The sequence below is a fragment of the Lissotriton helveticus genome, chromosome 2_2, assembly GCF_964261635.1.
Source record: "Lissotriton helveticus chromosome 2_2, aLisHel1.1, whole genome shotgun sequence".
Taxonomy (NCBI): Eukaryota; Metazoa; Chordata; class Amphibia; order Caudata; family Salamandridae; genus Lissotriton; species Lissotriton helveticus.
This window is the reverse complement of record NC_136060.1, coordinates 81783508-81804215: the sequence shown is the minus strand read 5'-3', so window position 1 is coordinate 81804215 and position 20708 is coordinate 81783508. Positions and strand designations below refer to the sequence as shown.

At 46.2% G+C, this 20708-nt stretch overlaps 1 protein-coding gene across 7 annotated transcripts in view; it reads left to right on the top strand.

The window, feature by feature from the left end:
- Positions 1-20708, top strand: part of MICU3 (mitochondrial calcium uptake 3) — a 599595-nt gene that overhangs the window by 349239 nt on the left and 229648 nt on the right. For 5 of the 7 annotated variants that reach the window (XM_078678146.1, XM_078678145.1, XM_078678141.1 and 2 more), the window contains one exon: positions 19515-19553. The exons of the other annotated variants lie outside the window; for them this stretch is intronic. In XM_078678146.1, coding sequence (XP_078534272.1) covers positions 19515-19553 — 39 coding nt within the window. The remainder of the gene's footprint in view (positions 1-19514; positions 19554-20708) is intronic. 7 annotated transcript variants of the gene reach the window in all.

Below are 20708 nucleotides of genomic sequence, written 5' to 3'. Positions count from 1 at the left end.
GAACTGGAAATGCCCATCTGGTGTGGAGAATGCGGACCTCTCCTTTGCCCCATCGGTCAAGGCGATCTGCCAGTACCCAGACGTTAAATCAAACGTGCTGAGGAACCGGGCAGCCCCTAGCCGATCAATGAGCTCATCAGCTCTGGGGATAGGGTGCGCATCAGTCTTGGTGACTGAATTGAGTCCTCTGTAGTCCACACAGAACCGGAGTTCAGGTGTGGCTCCCGGCGCAGCAGCCTTTGGGACCAAGACCACGGGGCTGGACCAAGGACTGCTGGAAGACTCAACCACCCTAAGAGCAAGCATCTTGGAGACCAACTCCTTGATGCAGGCCCTGACCCTGTCAGTCACTCTGTAAGCCTTATGCTTCACAGGTAAGCTGTCTCCTGTGTCCACATCATGGACGCACCAATCTGTGACACTAGGAACCAGGGAGAACAGATCTGGAAACTGCCCCAGCAATTGGCGGCAGTCTTCCTGTTGCTCAGGGGTCAGGGTGGGTGAGAGGTTAACTCCATCCACTGACCCATCTTTCTCACAGACCACTAAGAGGTCAGGAAGAGGCTCAGACTCCTCTTCTATTCCATCATCAGTGGCCAACAGCATGCCCACTTCGGACCTTTTCAAGTGGGGCTTGAGGCGGTTAACATGTAGTACCCTTAAAGGATTCCTGGGCGTCTGCATGTCCACCAAGTATGTCACTGGGCTCTTGCGCTCCACAACTTCAAATGGACCTGTCCACTTATCCTGAAGTGCACAGGGTTCCACTGGGGCCAAGACATACACCTCTTGTCCAGGCTGAAGCTCTACCAGAGTGGCATTCTGGTCGTACCACCGCTTCATCTCCTCCTGGCTGGCTTCCATATTTGCCTCAGCAAGTTGTCTGAAGCGCCTGGTTTGGTTTCTGAAGGCCAGCATGTAGCTATATACATTCTGGGGAGGTTTCCTGGGAGATTGCTCCCAGCCTTCCTTTACCAAACTCAGTGGTCCTCTCACGGGGTGACCATACAGCAGTTCAAAGGGGCTGAACCCTAGGGACTTCTGTGGCACCTCGCGGTATGCAAAGAGCAGGCATGGTAAGAGGACGTCCCACTTACGCCTCATTGGACCTTCCAGGCCCATGATCATGCCCTTCAGGGTTCGGTTGAATCTTTCAACCAACCCATTTCCTTGGGGATGGTAAGGTGTGGTGAACTTGTAGGTTACACCACACTCTTGCCAAAGGGACTTCATATACTTGGATATAAAGTTGGTCCCCCTGTCGCTCACCACCTCTAGAGGGAATCCCACTCGTGAGAAAATTCCCATCAGTGCACGCCCCACCACGGGGGCCGTCACTGTCCTCAGAGGGATGGCTTCAGGGTACCGGGTGGCATGATCCACCAAGACCAGGATGAACCTGTTGCCCATGGCTGTCTTGGTGTCCAGAGGCCCAACAATGTCAATACCCACTCGTTGGAATGGAGTACTGACCACAGGGAAGGGTTGGAGGGGAGCCTTGTTCTTCCCTCCGCTCTTCCCACTTGCCTGGCAAGTTGGACAGGTCCTACAATGAGCATCTGAGCTCTTGTGCATTTGGGGCCAGTAGAAGTGGGTGACAAGCCTGTCATAGGTCTTGTCCATCCCCAAATGTCCTGCTAAAGGCACATCATGAGCCAGTCCCAGTAGGAAGGCTCTGAACTTCTGGGGTACCACCAGCACACGGGCTGACCCAGGTTCAGCAGCCTTAGGCTCTGAATACAGGAGGTCATTCTCCCAGTACACATAATGTGTTTTGGCCTGAACACCATTGGCCTGGTCTGCAGCCTGCTGCCGCATACCCACGAGAGAAGGGCATTCTTTCTGCTCCCTGCAGAATTCCTCCCTGGAGGGGCCCCCTTCTTGCTGCCAATGGGTCAGCTCAGGCAGGTCCCCCAGTTCGGCAATCTGTTCCCCCGTAGGCTCCATGGCATCCCCCTCAAGGTCTGCTTCCTCCTGGACCGTGGGAACTTCAGGGGCCGGTTTCCCGCGCACCCTGCGCCTTCTCCCTAAGGCCGGTTCCTGGGCCTCTCCTTCAGGCTCCAGGACCTCTTGATCACCCCTACTGGCTGCCATTGACCGGGTGGTCACGCACGCCCAGTCAGGTAGACCCACCATCTTCAGGTGAGTCGTTTTCTCCACCTTTTCCCAAGGGGAGTCCTCCAAGTCATTCCCTAGCAAACAGTCAACAGGCATGGCTTTCCTCACACAGACCTGCAGAGTACCAGAGACCCCCCCCACTCAAAGGGAACTTGAGCCATTGGACATTGACTCTCTGAGTTGTCAGCATTGACAACCCTACAATAGGCATGGGGTACAACCTGCTCTTGAGACACCAGGTGATGCCTCACTGCAGTCACACTGGCTCCTGTGTCTCTAAGAGCCTCAGCTTTCCTACCATTGATGGTAACCACCTGCCCATATTTTTTAGTGTTAGAGGGCAGGTAGTTTGTAGGGACCATCTCACTGTCTCCTAGTGAGACTAGGGTCATCTGAACAGGATCTCCACCCCCTGGGACCATCACTTCTTCTCCTAAGTGAACACTGGTCACTTGTCGGGGCGGAGCACCAGTGGGTGCTGGTTTTCCAAACAGGCGACACTTGGGGTCACTGGCTATGTGCCCCGGGTCACCACATTTGAAACAATTGAAGGGCCCCTTTGGAACAGGTCTACCTGTCGGGGCCCCATTCTGCTTTGGGGGTGGGGGAGGCTGAGAACCTTTCTGCTGGTCCCCTTGGGGATTACTTTGGGGGCCTTTTTGGAACCCTTTCTGTTTTCCCTTGTCCCCCCCACTCTTCTGCTGGGGACCCTGCCCACCCTTGGCGGAGTCTCCCACTGGACCCTTGTGGACCCTGGTGCTGAGCCAGCGGTCCGCCTCCTCAGCAAGCTTCCTCAGGTTGGACAGCTTGCTATCAATCAGGTGCTGGCGTAACTCAGGAAAACATTGATCAGACAAGTGCTCCCATGCAATTAAATCAAAGAGACCTTGAAAATCATTCACTTTGTTACCCTTCACCCAACCATCCAGTGCTCTGCAAAAAAAAGTCACATACTCCACATATGTATTCCCAGGCCGCTTAGTACATCCCCTAAACTTCTGTCTATACATTTCAGGGGTAAGCCCATACCTGGTCATTAAAGCTTCTTTCATATGGGGATAGGATCTCTGGTCTTCAGTGGGCAAATCTAGCAGGGTGTCCCGCCCTTCGCTAAGGAACCTTCCCCACAACCCCGCTCCCCAATCCTTGTCAGGGACCCGGTGGGAAAACATGGCTACCTCATATGCCCTAAACCACTGTCCTATGTCATCCCCCTTAAAGAACTCTTTAACTACATCTTTGGGGATGTGCACTCTAGACTCTACCTGCACCGGCGTTGCGCTGCCACCAGAGGGAGGATGATCCAAGGTTTTCTCTTTTAGACTCATCTCCCTCATTTTCACTTCATGCTCCATTTGGAGTTTTCGCTCTTCCAGAGCCATTCTTTTGCTTTCAAGCTCCATTTGGCCCTTTAAATTCAATTCTGTCAACTTCATTTCATGATCCCTGGTTGCCTGTCTGTCTGCCAGCTCCTCTGGCGACAGGCCTCTGCCAAAGCTAAGGACGCTGTCTGGTTTTTCCAGACTCACAGGATCCACAGGTGCACCCTGATCCTCAGGTGCCTTCCTAGATTCAAGCCAGGCTTTCATGGCCTTGTAGAACTCAGGTTTGTTTCTGCACTCTGCGTGTGGAACCTTGAGTTTCCTGCAAAAAAAACTCAACTGCTTCTTTGTGTAGTCATCCAGCTTTGATGCATCCCATTCTAGCTCCTGCGCACCAGAGGCTATGGATTCTCCTCCATCAATGCTGTTTGTGCCAGGTATGATTTCAACACTAGGGATCTTCTTCTTTTAGCAAAATTAAGAACCAAAAAGTCTGTGGCTAAGTTACTGGACTGTAATCACTATGCAATGGTCAGTAGCTAAGGTAAAACACTGCAAATGTAAATTCGCGATCCTCACCGCTGCGTCCAATGTAGGAAGGGGGAGTCTCTAGTTGGCGCAGTGCAGCACTGGCGACAAGCAGGGACTCTCTCTTCCCCGTCAGGGCTGAGGGTTACCTTCAAGAACAACCTCTGCTTACCCTCTAGGTAGTGTGGCGCAAGCAGTCTAGGCTAATCTCCGGGGCACATAGGGTTAAACATTTGCAATATTACACCATCACCACCAACCCACCACACAATGACACCAAACTGTATTTGTAAAAATATATATTCTTTATATTTTGTTCAAGCAGGCTTGTAAATACAGTCGTGGTTACTTTCTTGAATGCAGGTTCCAGTTACTCTTTATCAACAGTCACAGTTCTTAAGAAAATGCAATCTTGTGGGCCTTCTGCCCTGGTTTGAAAAAGGTTCAGTGTTTTGCAGCGCCTCAATGCGCTTTCCGCCGTCTCCGTTCGTGTCCTCGGAGAAAATCGGGCCCGGCCTGCCAAAGCTCACGCTTCCCGCGTGAGTCGCGAAAGGCACGGCCGGGTCCGCTCTTGCACTGAGTCACCCTTCGGGGCTTGACTCGAGGGGAGGGGGCCGCGGGCCACAGAGAGCGTCAAGAGGGGCCTCGGGGGCCAGGAGCAGAGCGAGCCTCTGACTCAGGGGCGGCTCGCGCTGCAAGCAGACAGCAGCTGCGAGGCTCCCGGGGCGCCCAAGCTCACACGGCGCGGTGCAAAGTCACTGTACCTTCAAGTTCTTGGAGATCCTGGAGCGGACGGTTGTCCGTGGAGCTGTCCCACGTCGCGTTGTCTTCCTGGAGGGTGCGGCGGCCTGCGAGTCTCAGCCGCAGGTCCCAGGGCACCCGGGATGACGGTGCAGATGCGGGGCAGGATTCTCCTTGATCAGGTTCGCTTCACGCTGAAGGGGGAAGCTGCAGCGGGCGGGGCTGAGGGGGGTGCACTCCACGAGGCACGGGGCACAGACCAGGCACGGCCCAGCAGCGAGTCAATTCCAGCTGCGGGGGCCAGGGGGTCTCAGCGCCCAAGTCACGAGGGGCACAATTTTGGCAGTGCCGGTCTTTGCGGAGCAGCCTGTCCCTCGGGGGTCACACAGGCGGCGATGCTCGGACCGGGCAGGTCCTCCCTTTCCTTTGCGAGGGCGGCTCAGCGCGGGCAGTCACGGCGCTCAAACCAGCGTGGGGCTGGTCCTTACTTTGGGGCTGGCACACGATCAGGCCACCGTCACGGTGGTCGGGGGAGGGGCACGGCTGCACAAATTGTCAGAGAGCGTGGCGGAGGGCACAGCGCTCTCAAATCTCCTTTACTCGGCGCTGTAGAGACACACAGCACACGCCAGCAGCAGCTTTCTTCAGATGGGGTAGCGCCCACTGTTCCTGGGGCGCTGGTCAGGGGGCAAGTTCACAGGCAAGCCCTTGGAGATCTTTCAGCAGAGTTTGGCACAAAGTTTCAATAAAGCAAAAGTCTCTTGTAGTCTTTTCTTTCCTCTCCTTTGGCAGCAAGGCACCAGACACAGGCCAGAGACAGCACTCCTCCTTGTAGTCCTTCCAGGTCCTTCTCTTCGGGCAGAGTTTCTTCTGTAGCACAAACAGGATCTAATTTACAAGGAGCAGGGCTCCTACTTTTATACCCAGTTTCTTTTGTTCTAGCAGGCCAGGGGGGCCTCTGCATAACTGCTCCAGTCTCTGAGCACTTGTTGTGGGTACTTTTGGCTTCTGCATGCAGTGTGAGGATAGGCACATCAGCCGCTCCCCAGGGGGGCGGAGCCGGCATTGTGAAGACAGGGGCAGCTTGAGCACTTTGTTGACAAGCTTCGGTCCTTCCTGGGCCAGGTGCAGGCTGAGTCATCAGTCGCTCCCCAGGAGGGCGGAGCCAGCATTGTGGAGGCAGAGCACAGCCTGATGCATCATTCAGGGGAAACTCCCACCACCCACTAAGGTGTCATCCTACTATTCACTACCTGTCAACTCCCAGCCCTGTCACTCACACACACCAGACAGTCAGATCCACATCCAAGCAGAGGCGGGCTGAAATGGTTAGGCCAGCAAATGCTAACTTTCTAAAAGTAGCATTTGTAAACCCAGGATATTAAAATAAACTTTACTAAAAGAAGTATTTTATTATTCTGAGTTCAGGCATACTAAACATTAATTTCTACCTTGTTCCCTGAGCCTGCTGGGATTATAGAGTGTAATAATTCCAGCAGCCCATCTGGCCTAGAAGGGAACTGGTAGCCTTACAATAGTGAAAAACGAATTTGGTAGTAATTCACTATTAGAACATGCCACACACATCAGGGCATGTTCTACCTTATGCTTACAATGCACCCTGCCCTCAGGCCTACCATACGGGTGACTAATATGAAGTTAAGGGAAGGTTTTAGGGGCTGGCAAGTGTGTGCACTTGCCCAGCCAGTGTGACAGTACCAGACTGCACGCAGGTTCTGCAATGGCAAACCCTAGACACATTTTTCAGGCTGCTTCTGTGGGTGGCGCAACCAGCGCTGCAGGCCCACTAGCAGTATTGGCATTCACAAGCCCTGGCACTCCTGGTGCACTTTACTGGGGACTAACAGTAAATCCAATGAACCAATCATGGACATCAATCACATGTACACGTTACAGTAGGGAGCACTTGCCCTGCGGCACGGGTTGGCCGTGGCGCAGTGCCCTGAGTAGCGGACACCAGCAAAACATTTGAGGCACAACAGCAAAAAGTGGAAGGGAAACTCACGCCAAGGTGCCAGGTCTAACAACCACGATGACAAGTCATGCCCCGACTGCCGGACCTTGACGTCAAAGGCAAGCCGTGAGCGGTCCCGTAAGCGCCTCGAGCTCCGGCAGTCGGCCCCGCGCCGTTTGAGGTCCCGGTCCAGAAGGAGGTTGAGGGACCTGTCGTGGGACCGGAGTCCTCACAGCTTGTCGAGTCGACACCACTCTTCGGGCTCCAAGTCCTCAGGTAATAGGCACAAGAAGTCAAAGCAGCGACACAGCTCTTCTGACTCCCCCGGATGCTCGCGCGATGCGGCCGGGGAATCGTTTGACACCGCCTACGCGGCTCCACCGGAGCCACAGGTGTCGCAGCCAGCCCCACACCCGCCAGTCCCTGGGCTTAATGCGACGCCGGAGGAGATTCGCGACTCCCTCGTGGCCATGAGGACTCCCTTCCCTCCGTCGAAGGTTGTCAGCGCGCCTTCGGGTCCTACAGCCCCAACTGGGGGCCTTGGCGGACCGGCGTCTTCGGTCCCGGCGCCATCGGATGCTTCGGCGCCGTCGGCGACTTCGGTCCGGACGCTGCAAGGCCCCACTGGATCCGGATCCGGATCCGGGTCGCCGCTGGTCGACCTCACGATCCCTCCGCCAGCGCCGACCCCCTGGGTGTCGCCCCCGACGGCGTCCCTGGACGACGACGTCCCCGATCCTTCCCTCGGTCCGGATCCGGCGTCGGACCGGCGTCGCTCGAAGCCGCATTCTGTGCCGGCCGAAGAACTTTTCTTCTTTGATCCGGCTCCATCCTTTAACCCTGAATTTCAGGAGATGGAGGACGAGGAGGGTTGGGAGGGGTCTGAGGACCCTCTGACATGTGAGTGTCAGTCCTTTCAGGACTGGACAGAGGAGCTAGGGGAGGCCAGTGGTCTCGACACCTCGCCTGACACTTGTTTTGTCTCCCCTCCTACCGTGGCTACGGAGGAGGGGGCTGCTTATATAGTGGTCCTGACACGGGCAGCCAAGGGCTTGGCGCTTACGCTCCCTGTCGTACTGTGAGGCCTAATATCCTCACTGAGGTCCTTAGACCGCATGCTGGCTCTCCGGAACCTTTACTGCCATGTAATGAGGCTCTCATGGACGTCCTGTTGGGCACTTGGTCCAGGCCCGCTTCAGGCCCTCCTGTAGATAGGCACGTCACCAGGCGCCACCGCCCAGCTCCGGGCGACCCTAGCTTCCTGTCCTCCCACCCCACCCCGAGAGCCTGGTTATCCAGGCCTCCACTTCCCAATCCGCATTCCCGACTGCTCCCCCAGATCGGGAATCCAAGAGGTACGAACAGTTTGGTAAGAAACTGTTCTCGTCCCTTGACTGCGGTCAGTCAACACCGCGTGCCTCTTGGGCCGTTATACCCACTCTGTGGGATACGGTTGCGGCCCTGCTGCCGGAGTGCCCGGAAGGGGCCCGGGCAAAGCTCGCTCAAGCCCTCGCGGAGGGACGAGCCGCAACGCGGTATTCTATTCAATTTGGGCTGGATACCACGGACTCACTGGGCAGGGCGATGTCAACGACGGTGGCGGTTCGCCGCCACGCCTAGTTGAGTTCCGCTAACTTTTCGGCTGATGTCCAGACTAGGCCAAATTACCCCCATCAAAAATACTGCGGCTGACCCTACCGACTTAAACAACCTGTGCCCTATCTCCAACCTTCCCTTCTTATACATACAAAGCCTTCGAAAAATGTGTCCTGCTACAGCTGGACAAACACATCGACTCATTCAACCTTTTAGACGTTTTCCAATCAGGCTTTAGAAAGGGATGCAGCACGGAAACAGCTATGCTCAACATTACTGATGACATACATCGCTCCCTTGACAAAGGCGAATCCTCCCTCCTCATTCTTCTTGACCTCTCTGCAGCTTTTGATACTGTTAACCATGTTGCTTTACACAATGTTCTCAAAGACCGTTTCGGCTTTGACGGTAATGTTCTCAAATGGTTCACCTCTTATTTCCAAAATAGAACTCATCAAATTAAAGTCAGCGGTTGCCTTTCTAATTCTCAGCCTGTCTCCTTGGGGATCCCACAGGGCTCTATTCTTTCTCCCACTCTATTCAACCTCTTCATGGAACCCCTCACCCTTATTCTTAAACAAGCAAAAATCAGTTATCACCTCAATGCCGATGACACACAACTACACTACAAGATCAAATCCCATGACAACGTCTTACATCTTAACGATGCCCTGACTAAGATTCAACTGTGGTTTCACCAAAACCACTTCAAATTAAACCACGGAAATCATCCTATTCTCTATCAAGAACAACTCGCTCCCTATTCAACTCTGGATCGCAGACATTAAAGCTCTCAACTGCTCTCTCGCCATCTCCAACTCGGTCAAATCCCTCAGCATTAGCGTCGATCAGAGCCTCAGTCTTACTCCCCATATAAAAAACGCGACCAAAGGTGCTCTCTTCACACTACATCACCCTTCAAAAATTAAACCTTACATTCCAGCAGATGACTTTAAATCAGTTGTACAATCATTAGTCCTGTCTAGATTTGATTACGGTAACGTCACTCTTGCTGGTAACCCTAAAGTCCACCTAGCCCCTATCAAATCCAGTCTTAACCTCGCTGCCAGGCTTATTACAGACTGTAGGCGTTACGATCACATCTCCCCTGTTCTCAAAAACCTTAAATGGCTTCCGATCTAAGGCAGATCCACCTACAAGATCACCTGCATCACGCACAAAGCCCTTCATCAAAATACCCCATCTTACCTCTCTGACAAACTTCAAAAAGCTGGGTGTACTAGAACAATGAAGAGCACTAATGCTCTTGTCCTTGTCCCTCCTCTGCTAGAAAAGAAATCAACTCAGTCTCGCTCATTCTCTGGTAATGTGCCTTCTATCTGGAATGCCCTTCCCAAAGAACTACGTTGCAACCCCTCCTACCCCAGCTTTAAAAAAGACCTCAAACTGCTTCTTCTCAACAAATACAGGGGTTCATTATTTTAACTTAGTCACTGGCCACAAACTCCTCCCCTGTACACTGTGTTTATTGTCCCCCCTTTGCTTATGGTTTCACCTCCTCCCTCTCCTCCCCAAATGTACCCCACTCTCTCGCCTCCCCATCTATTGACACACTATATAATCTTCTCTGTCATCCAGCTCTACTATCTTTGATATTATACCTGATTTTGTTCTTCCTAACTTAATACATTCTTAAAGTTCAAATTGCCTTGCCTTATATTCTCAATTGTACTAATTTTGTTTGCTTTTTTTTTTCTTCTCTGTTGCCAAATCCTGTAAAGGGCTCTGATACTCTTGGGTCCAGCTAGTGCTATATAAAACCTTTTAAATAAATAAATAAATAAAATAACTCAGGATCTAATAAGACGTAATCAATACGTGATTGATGGCTATATTTTTTGCTAAAAAAAGTAAAATCCCTCTTGTATCCCATCTTAAATCTCCAGATATCAACTAGATTTAATTCATTGATTAAAGTTTTAAGTACCGCCGTTGTTTTTGATGGGGTAACATATTTGACTTTAGAGGTTCTATCAAACACCTTGCTTAAAACTATATTAAAGTCTCCTCCAAGTATGATGGGGCATTAGATGTAAATAAGCATGATTCCAAATTAATTAATGGATCCGGGTTATCCTCATTTGGGCCATAATAAGAAGCAACCACTGCAGACATTCCTTGTGCTTTTATTTTAGCTAATACCCACCTCCCAGAAGAATCTGTCTGATAACTTTCCAGTATAATACCGGAATTACTTCTTATAAGAATTTCTACCCCCCTCGTGTTACCATTTTGATCAGAGCAAGCAATATCCTGAACCCATGCCCATTTTTTAAATACACTTTAATACAATTTTTTTTACTAAATGGGTTTCTTGAAGTAAAATAACCTTAGCCTCAGAATTCTTAAGAAATTCCATCATTCGGGCTAGCTTCCTCGAGGATTTTTAGCCATTAACATTCCAGGATATGAAGTGAACCATATTCTTATTCATCTGTCAATCATAGGAACTTGCTTCCTACCTGCCCCAACAAAATTAATCCTATTTAGCGCAGCCCTCTGTAAGCATAAAACAACTAACGAAGCACCACCTTCAATCGGGATCCACCAACTATAAGACAGAGTAAGGACAATATTTTTAATTTCTTTTCTCCCACATGCTCCCAACCACCTGTGACTCACCCCTGACCCCCTTGGGGAACCCCCCTTCCTATCTGTTTGGCTAGGGCCTTTGAGGTCTTCCGTGCAGATGACTGAGTGAATCTCTAAAACAACCTCAATACCAAAACAAAACTTGTTACTTTACATTACATGCATGTGTGTTACGTGTGTTTGTGATGAAAACTGATACCTATCTCTTAATAACTAACTAGATGCGCTCATTCCACTCTTTTATACATCTTCAGTGTGCATCTATATATGTATATATATTGGCGTTCAAATCTCCACTCTGGGGTGTCAACCTCTTCAGGGTCTCTGATACTGTACATTTTATTTCGCCACATTATTGTTAACATGGGAGGAAACCTCATATGCACTTTGGCCCCGCTAGAGTGTAAATCACTCATTTTGGCACCTAGAGTCCACTGCCTCTGGGCAGTCCTCTTGCCCATGTCAGAGCGAATTTGATAAATGACGTCTCCAAATTTCTATTGCCGCTCCTTCAGTGCTCATCCCAACACTGACTCCTTGATAGAAAAAGTAAGAAAGTTTATTAAGATCTTCCTTGGGGCCTTCCTCCCTGGGTGGACCCTATAAGGGTCCCTACGTACCCTTTGAAGTTCTCTTTCCCAGTCTATATCCGCTTTATCGTGGAACAAATCTCCCAGTAACTTGCACACAAATCCTTTAATGTCAAGACCTTCTGCGTTTTCCGAAATCCCCAAAATGCAGACATTATTTCACCTGGCATGTAACTCAAGCCTTTCCTGGTTTTCTTGTAGAGTCTTATTTTCTTTTTTAAGTCCTGCTATCTCCTTCGAATTTACTGCTGTAGCCTCACCCAACATCTTCACCTCCTCTTCCAGGACTACCGTACGCTGTGCAATTCCATCGATCTTTTTTTCGAGAATAGCACATTTTCTTTGAATATCCTTCTGGTTATGTTCAGAAGTCTCAAACTTAACCAGTATAACATGCCTCAAGTGAAATAGTAGATCGGTCACCTGGGCCCCTAGGAGGCCCCCTCCTGTAGACTGTACTCTACCCTAGGAATCTCATCATTCCCCCGGGGTCCTGCATTGACGATTTTATTAACAGACACCTCTCCTTCTTGAATAGATTGTGCCATAAATAGGGGGGCTAGCAAGGGAATGCTCAAGGAAACAGGGGAACTAAATAAAGTTTCTTATAGACTCTGTCAGATCCTCTATGAGGGGGGGAAAACGATTTTCAAGACTCAATGGTTCAGTCTCCCTCTCCTGTGCCCCTATATCTTCAGTCACATCCCCTGTGCTCCGGATATCCCCCTCAGCCCCTGCTGAACTTGCCATTTGTTCCATAATTTTGAAGTAGAACCTGAGGGAGGGGAGAGTCTTGGAAAGGGACCTTATTTCTCTAACTCCACACTTTTTTACTTTACCTCCTTTGGGGGGCTTCTTAACAGGGGTTACGGGCTGAGAGACGCTCGCTGGATTCCTCCTTCCAACTGCACTCTTCTTTTCGGGGGGGTCGTAGGAAGGATCTACTCCTCCTTGCTGCTGGAGATTGTGCACCCCATTTCCACTGGATCACTAGGGGTATTTAACTTCTTCATCTCAATGGTAATGGGACATTGTTCCTATGCATTGTGTCCCAACAATGGAAGGAGTCCCCTAGGGCCAGCAATGAAATAGGGGGTATCATTTCCTGGTAATGCATCCCAGACCAAATGGTCTTACAAGTTATTGCCTTCTCTAAAGGCAAACATCTGTGTCTCCAAAGCACGATTCCCTGTTCTTAGGTTATGCCGGTGCTTTTTGAAAATTTTCATAACAATAATAAAGACTGAAGAAAATATTACTCGTATCATTCTCTTCGTTTTTTCTTTAGATTTGGTTACCAATAGAGACTCTCTTAGGCAGTACCAGGCTCTTTTAAGGGAAGCTCTGCCAGTGTTTGAGCCTCCTTAACCCGTTGCATGCTTATGACTGAACCATGCCGTCATGAGACACGGGCGGCGCACGTGGCATTAATTCCCCGCCTGTGTGGCGAATTAATGAGCGGGCGGGGCTGTGACGGAACCATGCCGTCATGAGCACACGCCGCCCGTGACTCATGACGGTGTGGTTTTGTCATGAGCACCGCAGCGCCGTGCTCACCCCCTAGCCCCCGCGCCGCGGTGAAATTCGCGGCAAAGGGGTTAAGGAAATCATTTTTACGCTTCTAATTATGCTGGATCCTTAAAAATTTGCTGGAGGGTAAAGAAACATGCTGTTGTGTTTGATTCAATAGATCCTGCTAGTCAGTCATTTCAAGGCACATGAAAAATCCACTTTCTAACTGGAGTATTTTCTCAAACTGGCCTGTGTCTGGATAACAGACCTCTCCTTTTCCCAGCCATCAGGAATTTTCCTGTTCCTGTGAAACATGCAATACATGGAGCGTGGGGAAGGGTGACATGCATCTGAAAAGGTTTTTCTTTTAAATATCAGGTGCTTTGTGCTAGTAGGCAATGAGATATCGGGGTCATAAATCATTATAAACATTCGCCAACTAAGAAGGGAAGACGTTCCTTCTCCATTTATTTTTTCTTAGGCATTGATTTCTGTGTAACCACAGGATATGTTAGAAATATTTGGCTACCTATATGGCTAGGATAGTCAGAATGTAAAGTGCAATTAGCCTAGCAAACAGAACTCCTCTATTCCTGTTTCAGTTTTGTTCTATTTTGTCCGAGTAATTATCTGCTTTTCCAGAGAAACTGTATGAAATGTGGAAGGTCTTGCTCACTTTGCCACTGGATTCAACCTGGCCTGGCTGATGATGGCTAATTAGCCAGAAACTGGTCCTAGGATGCTTGTTTCCGTCCCAGTGAAGACATGGCTTGGCAGTTCGGGCTGGACTGTTCCCATGAGGTACAGGGTCAGACTGATTTGCATATGGCAATTTCTGAACTGGGTGGCGGAGTGAGCTAAAGAATGATGATGGATTAAACCCATATCAGTTGACTGGAAGCAGGGCCGGACTGGCTGTAGCGTGCAGGGCCGGTGGGGGCCGGTTTTGGGCCCCTGGGGCCTTTTTGTTACTGGGGCCGGCAATATTGTCCCCCTGCAACAAAATCAGGCGGAACCGGCCCCAGCAAACAGCTCGGCTGCGCATCCCTGCCCCACAGGGGGTGCTGGCCGAGCAGTTTGCCAGGGCCGGTTTCAGTTCCCACTACAGCCCTGACTGGAAGTGAGTGCGTGCAATGTTCAACACTCCGAAGACCTGGCTTGGCAGTTCGGACTGGACTGTTCCCATGAGGCAAAGGGTCAGACTGATTTGCATATGGCCATGTCTGAACTGGGGTGGTGGAGTGAGCTAAAGAATGATGATGGATTAAACCCAGGTCAGTTGTCTGGGGGTGAGTGCTTGCAATGTTCAACACTCCGTCCATCATCCCTTTTGGTTTTGCTTTGAAGGTTTTTCTCTACCAGAAGGGATATTGTTTAATTAATGCTGCTTACTTGCACACATCTTGGGATCCATTTAGTGAATACATGTCACCATCATTCAAAACAGATTGAACCCACATTGTTAAGACTGCCACACAAATGTTCAGAATTCACCACTATATCTAGAGAGATGAGACAGGAGATGAGCTCTCGCTTCTTTCTAAATTTAGTGGTAGAGACAGTAAGACAAACACCTATAGTGTTGACCCCCAACAAGAACATCATTGTGCTTCTAGGCATTCTTTCTAGTATTAGACCATCCTGTTTACATTGTCTGTGATTAGTCTGTAAATGGGCAAGTGGCTGAGTAGACTCTTAGAGTATAGTATACATGGTCTGCATGGTCTCAAGAAACGAGGCTGCACTGTCGTATGTACATCTACTTTGCTTTCTTGACATTTTTGCTATCTATAGAGTGAAATGCTTTCCTGGAGTATGTGAACATTACATAGGTCCTTCAGTCTCTTAATGACCACTTGTTCTAAAGGTGATTCACTAAGTGGAATAGCTGTGTAAGAGGAGTATTGATCCTTGGCAAACAGTAATGGTCAAATTAATTTAGTTACTGAGACTTTTAGGCTCATGGGAAACAACAGAGAATCCATTTAATTTTTCATGGGAATGTCAAATGGCACAGTACTTTTTATTTTACCTCGGAATCGTGTGTTAGGTGAGAGGGGTGTTGTTCATCAGCCTAACAAAATCCTGTAATTCAAAGTGATGGTCCCCATGTAGGACAGAGATGTTTTCTTTGCCTCCACGTTGTCTAGCATCTTAACGCTGGTAGGTTAAGGCCAGCATCTGAAAGCTATATAAGGGGTTTTGATGACTTTACAGTGGGGTTACAGCAGCATAATATAAATATATGTATTGGCTAACAATATAACTTATAGTTGAAGAATATTATGTAATCCGACATATTTTATTTCAGTTTGTAAGCAGATAGAATACAAACTGCTATTTTCTGCATTGGAAATATGGGCATCGATTAATGTAGTTTAAAATACTACATTTCCTCAGTAAAAATACTCTGTTACATCCTCCTGTATGAAAAAGTATGCAGTTGCCTGATCTCAGAATTATGACGACAAAATGAGATACTGACTCCTAAGCATGTGACAGTAATAGTTCAGTTTCTAAAATCTTTTTGGTCTTAGGAGAGCCAACAACATCCAATACGCAATACGTACATTTTTCTTTCATGTTTATCGGAGAATGATTTTTGGGACAACTTTGAAGTTTCTGAGTCAATGTGTTCACTATCCTCTAGTCAGGATGAAAACCAACAGGTTCAGACAACTTTTATAGTGTGCCATATCTGCATTTTAGATTTAGTCCAATGCAATGATCTGGTCCTGAAACTATAGGATTTCAGATGTGGCTCCAAAAACCTCATGGATGTCTGAAATTACTTATAATTCCGTACTTAGGAGACATGGACCAGAGGTACAGTGGGTAATGTTACCCTTCTGGTGAGGCATAAGTTGATTTGTATAATGTTAGTTTGTGTTTGTTGTGGCACATTAAACAAAACATCAAGGGCCACAATGTGGTCTGGAGTATACATGGTTGAGGTTATTTCATACATTACATCCAGCACTTTTTTCTTAATAATGGTGTCTTAGGAAGTAACCACCAAATGTGAAAATTGTTCCTCTGTCACCACACATTCATGTATCTTTATTTATCCAGCACAGTTAATACCAAATATAATCTGCGGAGAACTCCTTATATATTAATCTAGCAGTTGATTTGTTAGGGAAAATCTGCTAATTTAATTTCTGGCCTGTTTCTAGGGGCTTCTAAGGTAGTGTCCCTAGCCAATATAAATTTTTTTGAGTGAAGATTCAATAGCAGCATGCCCGTTCTGTAAAATCATCTAGAGAAGAAACCTTTTCTACCTTTGTATCTAGGTGAAAGTCCTGGAATGAGTGTGTTTACAGACTGGATTGCCATCCCACTTTGCTGCCTCCTAGCCACCATTTTGTAGTAGAGAGATCACAGGAGTGTCTGGGTATCTCTCTTCAAAGATTACTAATCTAGTTCGTGGTCTTCCCTACATACATATAAAACACAATCTGTACCCAGTGCTTTCCACTATACAAATGTTCTGGAAATCAAGCATAAAATATGAGCGGGCAGAGGAATAGCTTCAGTGATGAAATTGAAAATATCAATATCAAACCCATTTTCTTGATTGTTGTCCTGTAGAGAATGGAGAGCAGAAAAACCTAAAACAAATATAACCACTATATTTGTGGGATGTTGAAGGAAACCAACCATACATTTGAAAGTCATACTAATGAGACCATCTTTTTATAGGTTTATCAAATATTTCACTATTGTGACATTAAAGTTCTATCACTATTCTAAGTTAGGCTGCTATATACTTTGTGTTACTTTTAACCCCATGGAAGTTGAACCAGCTTGGTCACCTCCACTGCAACAGACACAGTCTTTCAACTTCAAAACATTTGTGGGATCTAATTGCATGCTTGTCTAACTCTGTCAAGTACCTGGCCAACTTGATTTTCATGGCCTACTCACTGGCCTTCTTGCTGGCCTCCTGGATCATGGAAAAGCAATTCGCTTTGCCACACACTTGAATTTCCATCAGTCCTGGTCCTCCATCACATCTTACCACTGCAAAGAACATATCACGTTCATCTCCTCCATATTGTTCTACCTAGTGTGAACAACGCCGGCCTACATGCTCTATCCCGCTCAGTACCACAATACCATTCCTAAATTCCCAAGCCAGTCTCAGCCTTATAGTTCTATGCATTCACTGACCTTAAGTGCTACATTGGAATGACATCTCCCTGACCTTTAGAGCACTGTCATTTTTGAGCTGTTAAAAAAAGTACTTCAAGAGAAAGTTCCAATACATAAGCCTTTTTGTCTACAAGGACCTGACCACCATTAACACTATAATGTCATGTATGAACCTGTATGTTCCACCCAATAACCACTCGTTTCTTGGTCTCTTTCCATTTGGTACTGGTAATGACCCAACGATTAGTACTGTTACATGGCTTTGTCACCATATGCTGCATGTCCTATTGAGTCACTGCAGCTGTAAACAATAAATAAAATTTAAAAAAACAAATAGAGCTTCTACTTCATAGGTTCCCTTAAACCAGATGTCCATCAACCATACTGTTTGTTTGCATCTCTAATTTGAATCTTGCTGTCATACACAATTCAATGGTCCGCTCTTACACCTGAAAATATCCCATGTCCATTGAGCTAGGTGGCTATGGATTGGAAGTAGCTTGGTGACTACAATTAATATGTGCTTTTTTACTTACTAGAAGTCGCCTGATGCATTCAAATGTGATTTTGTTCACTCGTATGCTGCTATTTTATTCTTTTAAAGCTTCCTAGATGCACTCAACCAAAGAGGAGAACATTTTTAGGGTTTAACATCCTCACCTCCCTGCAAATCTGTTTTCACTTTTCTTTAAGGGCATTAGAAACAGAGATGAAATGATTTAGAAAGGTTCCAACAGTTGTTATACTCGATTTAGTCCATGTGGGAGTCTGTCCAAATATTGTGAAACTTGCTTGCTTAACCCTTTGCTATCCACGACCCTTCTAAATCCACCCACACTCTGGATACATAGCAAACAGGCACAATGTTTATTTCCTGAGCTTTCTTACCAAATCACTTGTCCAGTGTTATGAACAAATTTGTTTTAGGAATTTGTGGGTTGTGTAATTTTTCTGTGGTTTTTAATAGGTTCTTTAAACTTCCTTACTTATACACCCACATTCCATTCTAAGATTTCTCACCCTAAAATCGGGCTATCTAGTCATTTTACAAAGTTCTCTTATTTTTCTCTTCTACTTGTGTTGGATAACCTTAAACAATTGATGGGCTGCTGTAGATACCCCTTTATTAGGTAAAGTGTCCCTGTTTCATTTTAGTTTGAAGCTTACAACTAAGTGTAATGTGAATTTGTCTCACTGGTTCTGATGCATACTGGCAAGGGAATTCTACGGAGAATAATTTGGAACATAATTTGCACATTTACATTTTTTTAATATGACTGCATATTAGAGCTGTCTCTATTTTTCACCTTCACGAATGAATAAACATGTGCTTGTATTTTTTTTTAAACACTGGAATCTTGTTTAGTTATGAACATAATTGTTTTTCTTTAGCCTTTTCTTAACAGCATCATTTTTTAGATGTTTGTGAAAAATGTACCTAAATTGTCTGATTTGAACAATGAGAAATAATAGTATGGAATAGCTGCATTAAAGGATGGGTCATTCAAGACCTTTCCTAAGTTCATAGGTAAAATTCACTATCTTTTTTGGGGAAAGATGTGATTTGGGTGCATACATACTGTGATGCTGATTTAAAGATACATGGATGTTCACACCTGTGCATAGAACCTATTAGTACAAGCAATTTACTAGTCCTGTAGCTTTTCTGCAGGGCGAAATAGGAATGTATGAATTGGAGCTTGAAAGAGAGTATGTTTGGACAATGCAAAGTGCAATGAACACCCACAAACCTGTAACGTTGTTGATAAATGGAACATTGTACATGTAGTTTTCCACCAAAACTGTTTCCGCAAAAGGGATGAGTAATTTCTTTCCAGGGTACGAAAAGGGAACACTGCCATATTCCATGGCGTTTAAAGGGAGGGAGATAGTTAACACTTGGACAAATGTTGTGGAGTAAAAGGTTTAAAAAAATAAACAGATCCCCACACGTACAAATGCATTCTGTACACTCAGCTTATATCAGCAGGAGTAAGCAGCTTGGAGGAGAGTTATGCGTGGAAATCTACAATTGTTTTAGATTTTCATAAATTTTTTAATTCACAAAAGTAAAGTAAGTTATAGTAGTAGATCCAAGACACTTATCTTTCCAACATTTTGTTTATATTATTTTTGTGTATATCAGGACCCATGCCCTTTATTCTCTAATTCTTTAAGACAATTCACTGTTTTGGAGCTGTTCATTGGAAGGAAATAGTTTGGAATGGTTTAGTATATATAAGAGTTGGTAAATTGTGAAAATGTTTGTTGCTTAACCTCTTTTCTTGTCTTTCTTTTTTTTCTGCTATCCGTGACTTCGTTCTGGCATGCGACTCTTCATCGGCTCTTTTTGCTGTATGTAAGCGTCTTCAACTGTACGGATACCTTGCAACTACTAATGGTGTATGTAATTCTAACAGTGTATTTCTTTCCTGTTTTGTATGAAATCTTACTTATTTGTCTTGTGTATTATTTGTTTTTCCCTAACACTTAATATACCTTCTGTTGTCTGAATTCACATGTAACTGTTTTTCTGAAATGTACCCTATTTTCTGTCCTTATGTTCTGCATGGTTCTTGTCAAAAACCTATTTCACTACTGACTTAGAATAAAGTACCTTTCAAAATTACTAATTCAACAACAATTGCTCTTTCATTAGTACGGTGAACTAAAAAAACAGATTACTTTTCTAGACAGCAATGTGCCTAAAAATGAAATTGTGATATTTATGTACAGGTTAAGTTAAACTAAAGCCCTACTAAATTTCTTATAAACATGTAGTCTATTTAATGTATTACAGTCATCAGAATATATGTTTACTTTGACAGAGTTTAAGGACACCATTTTAGAAATGTGACCTACCTTTCCACTGGAAAGATTCACTTGTGAATCAAATGACTAGGCTGAAGGCAATGAGTTTTAATGTTTTATGGTTTCCATTAATTCATAATTAGGCAAACATCCAACAACTGTTTCTGAGAAAATTCTGCTTTCTCAAGGACATTCCCATTCAGTAGTAATGTTCAGGTTAAGTTTGTAACCGCCATAATGTAATGTGTTCGACATGACCTGCCATGATATTCATATTTCTCCTAGCCATCAATTTGTGTTTGATTGTAGCATTTCACACTTATTGCAATCCCCAGGTTACATAGATTTTTAACAGAAAAATGGATGAATAGAATGTAGTGAAATGTTATTTGATAAAAAAGCCAGTCTGTTATGTTTGCTTTACCATTTTTGGATTCTTAACCATAGTTTTTCCCAATTGTAAAAATAAAAGGGGTTCAATGTGGACAGGAAACATCAGAGATCTACTAATATTCATAAATCTTGACAGTCTAGGGGCATATTGGCTGTTTCGAAATGAGCAGTATCTTAAACCAAATTAAAAAATGTTTCTAGAGTTTTCAAAGAGGATTATGGCTCTCTTGGAAAACTTCAAAAGGTGTTGGGCACATAAGATATATGAACACAACAGAAAACATCAAGGGTCAGTCTAAACCGGTGGAAAATGCCCTTACTACCACCAAATGTTTGTTATTTATGTACTGAAAA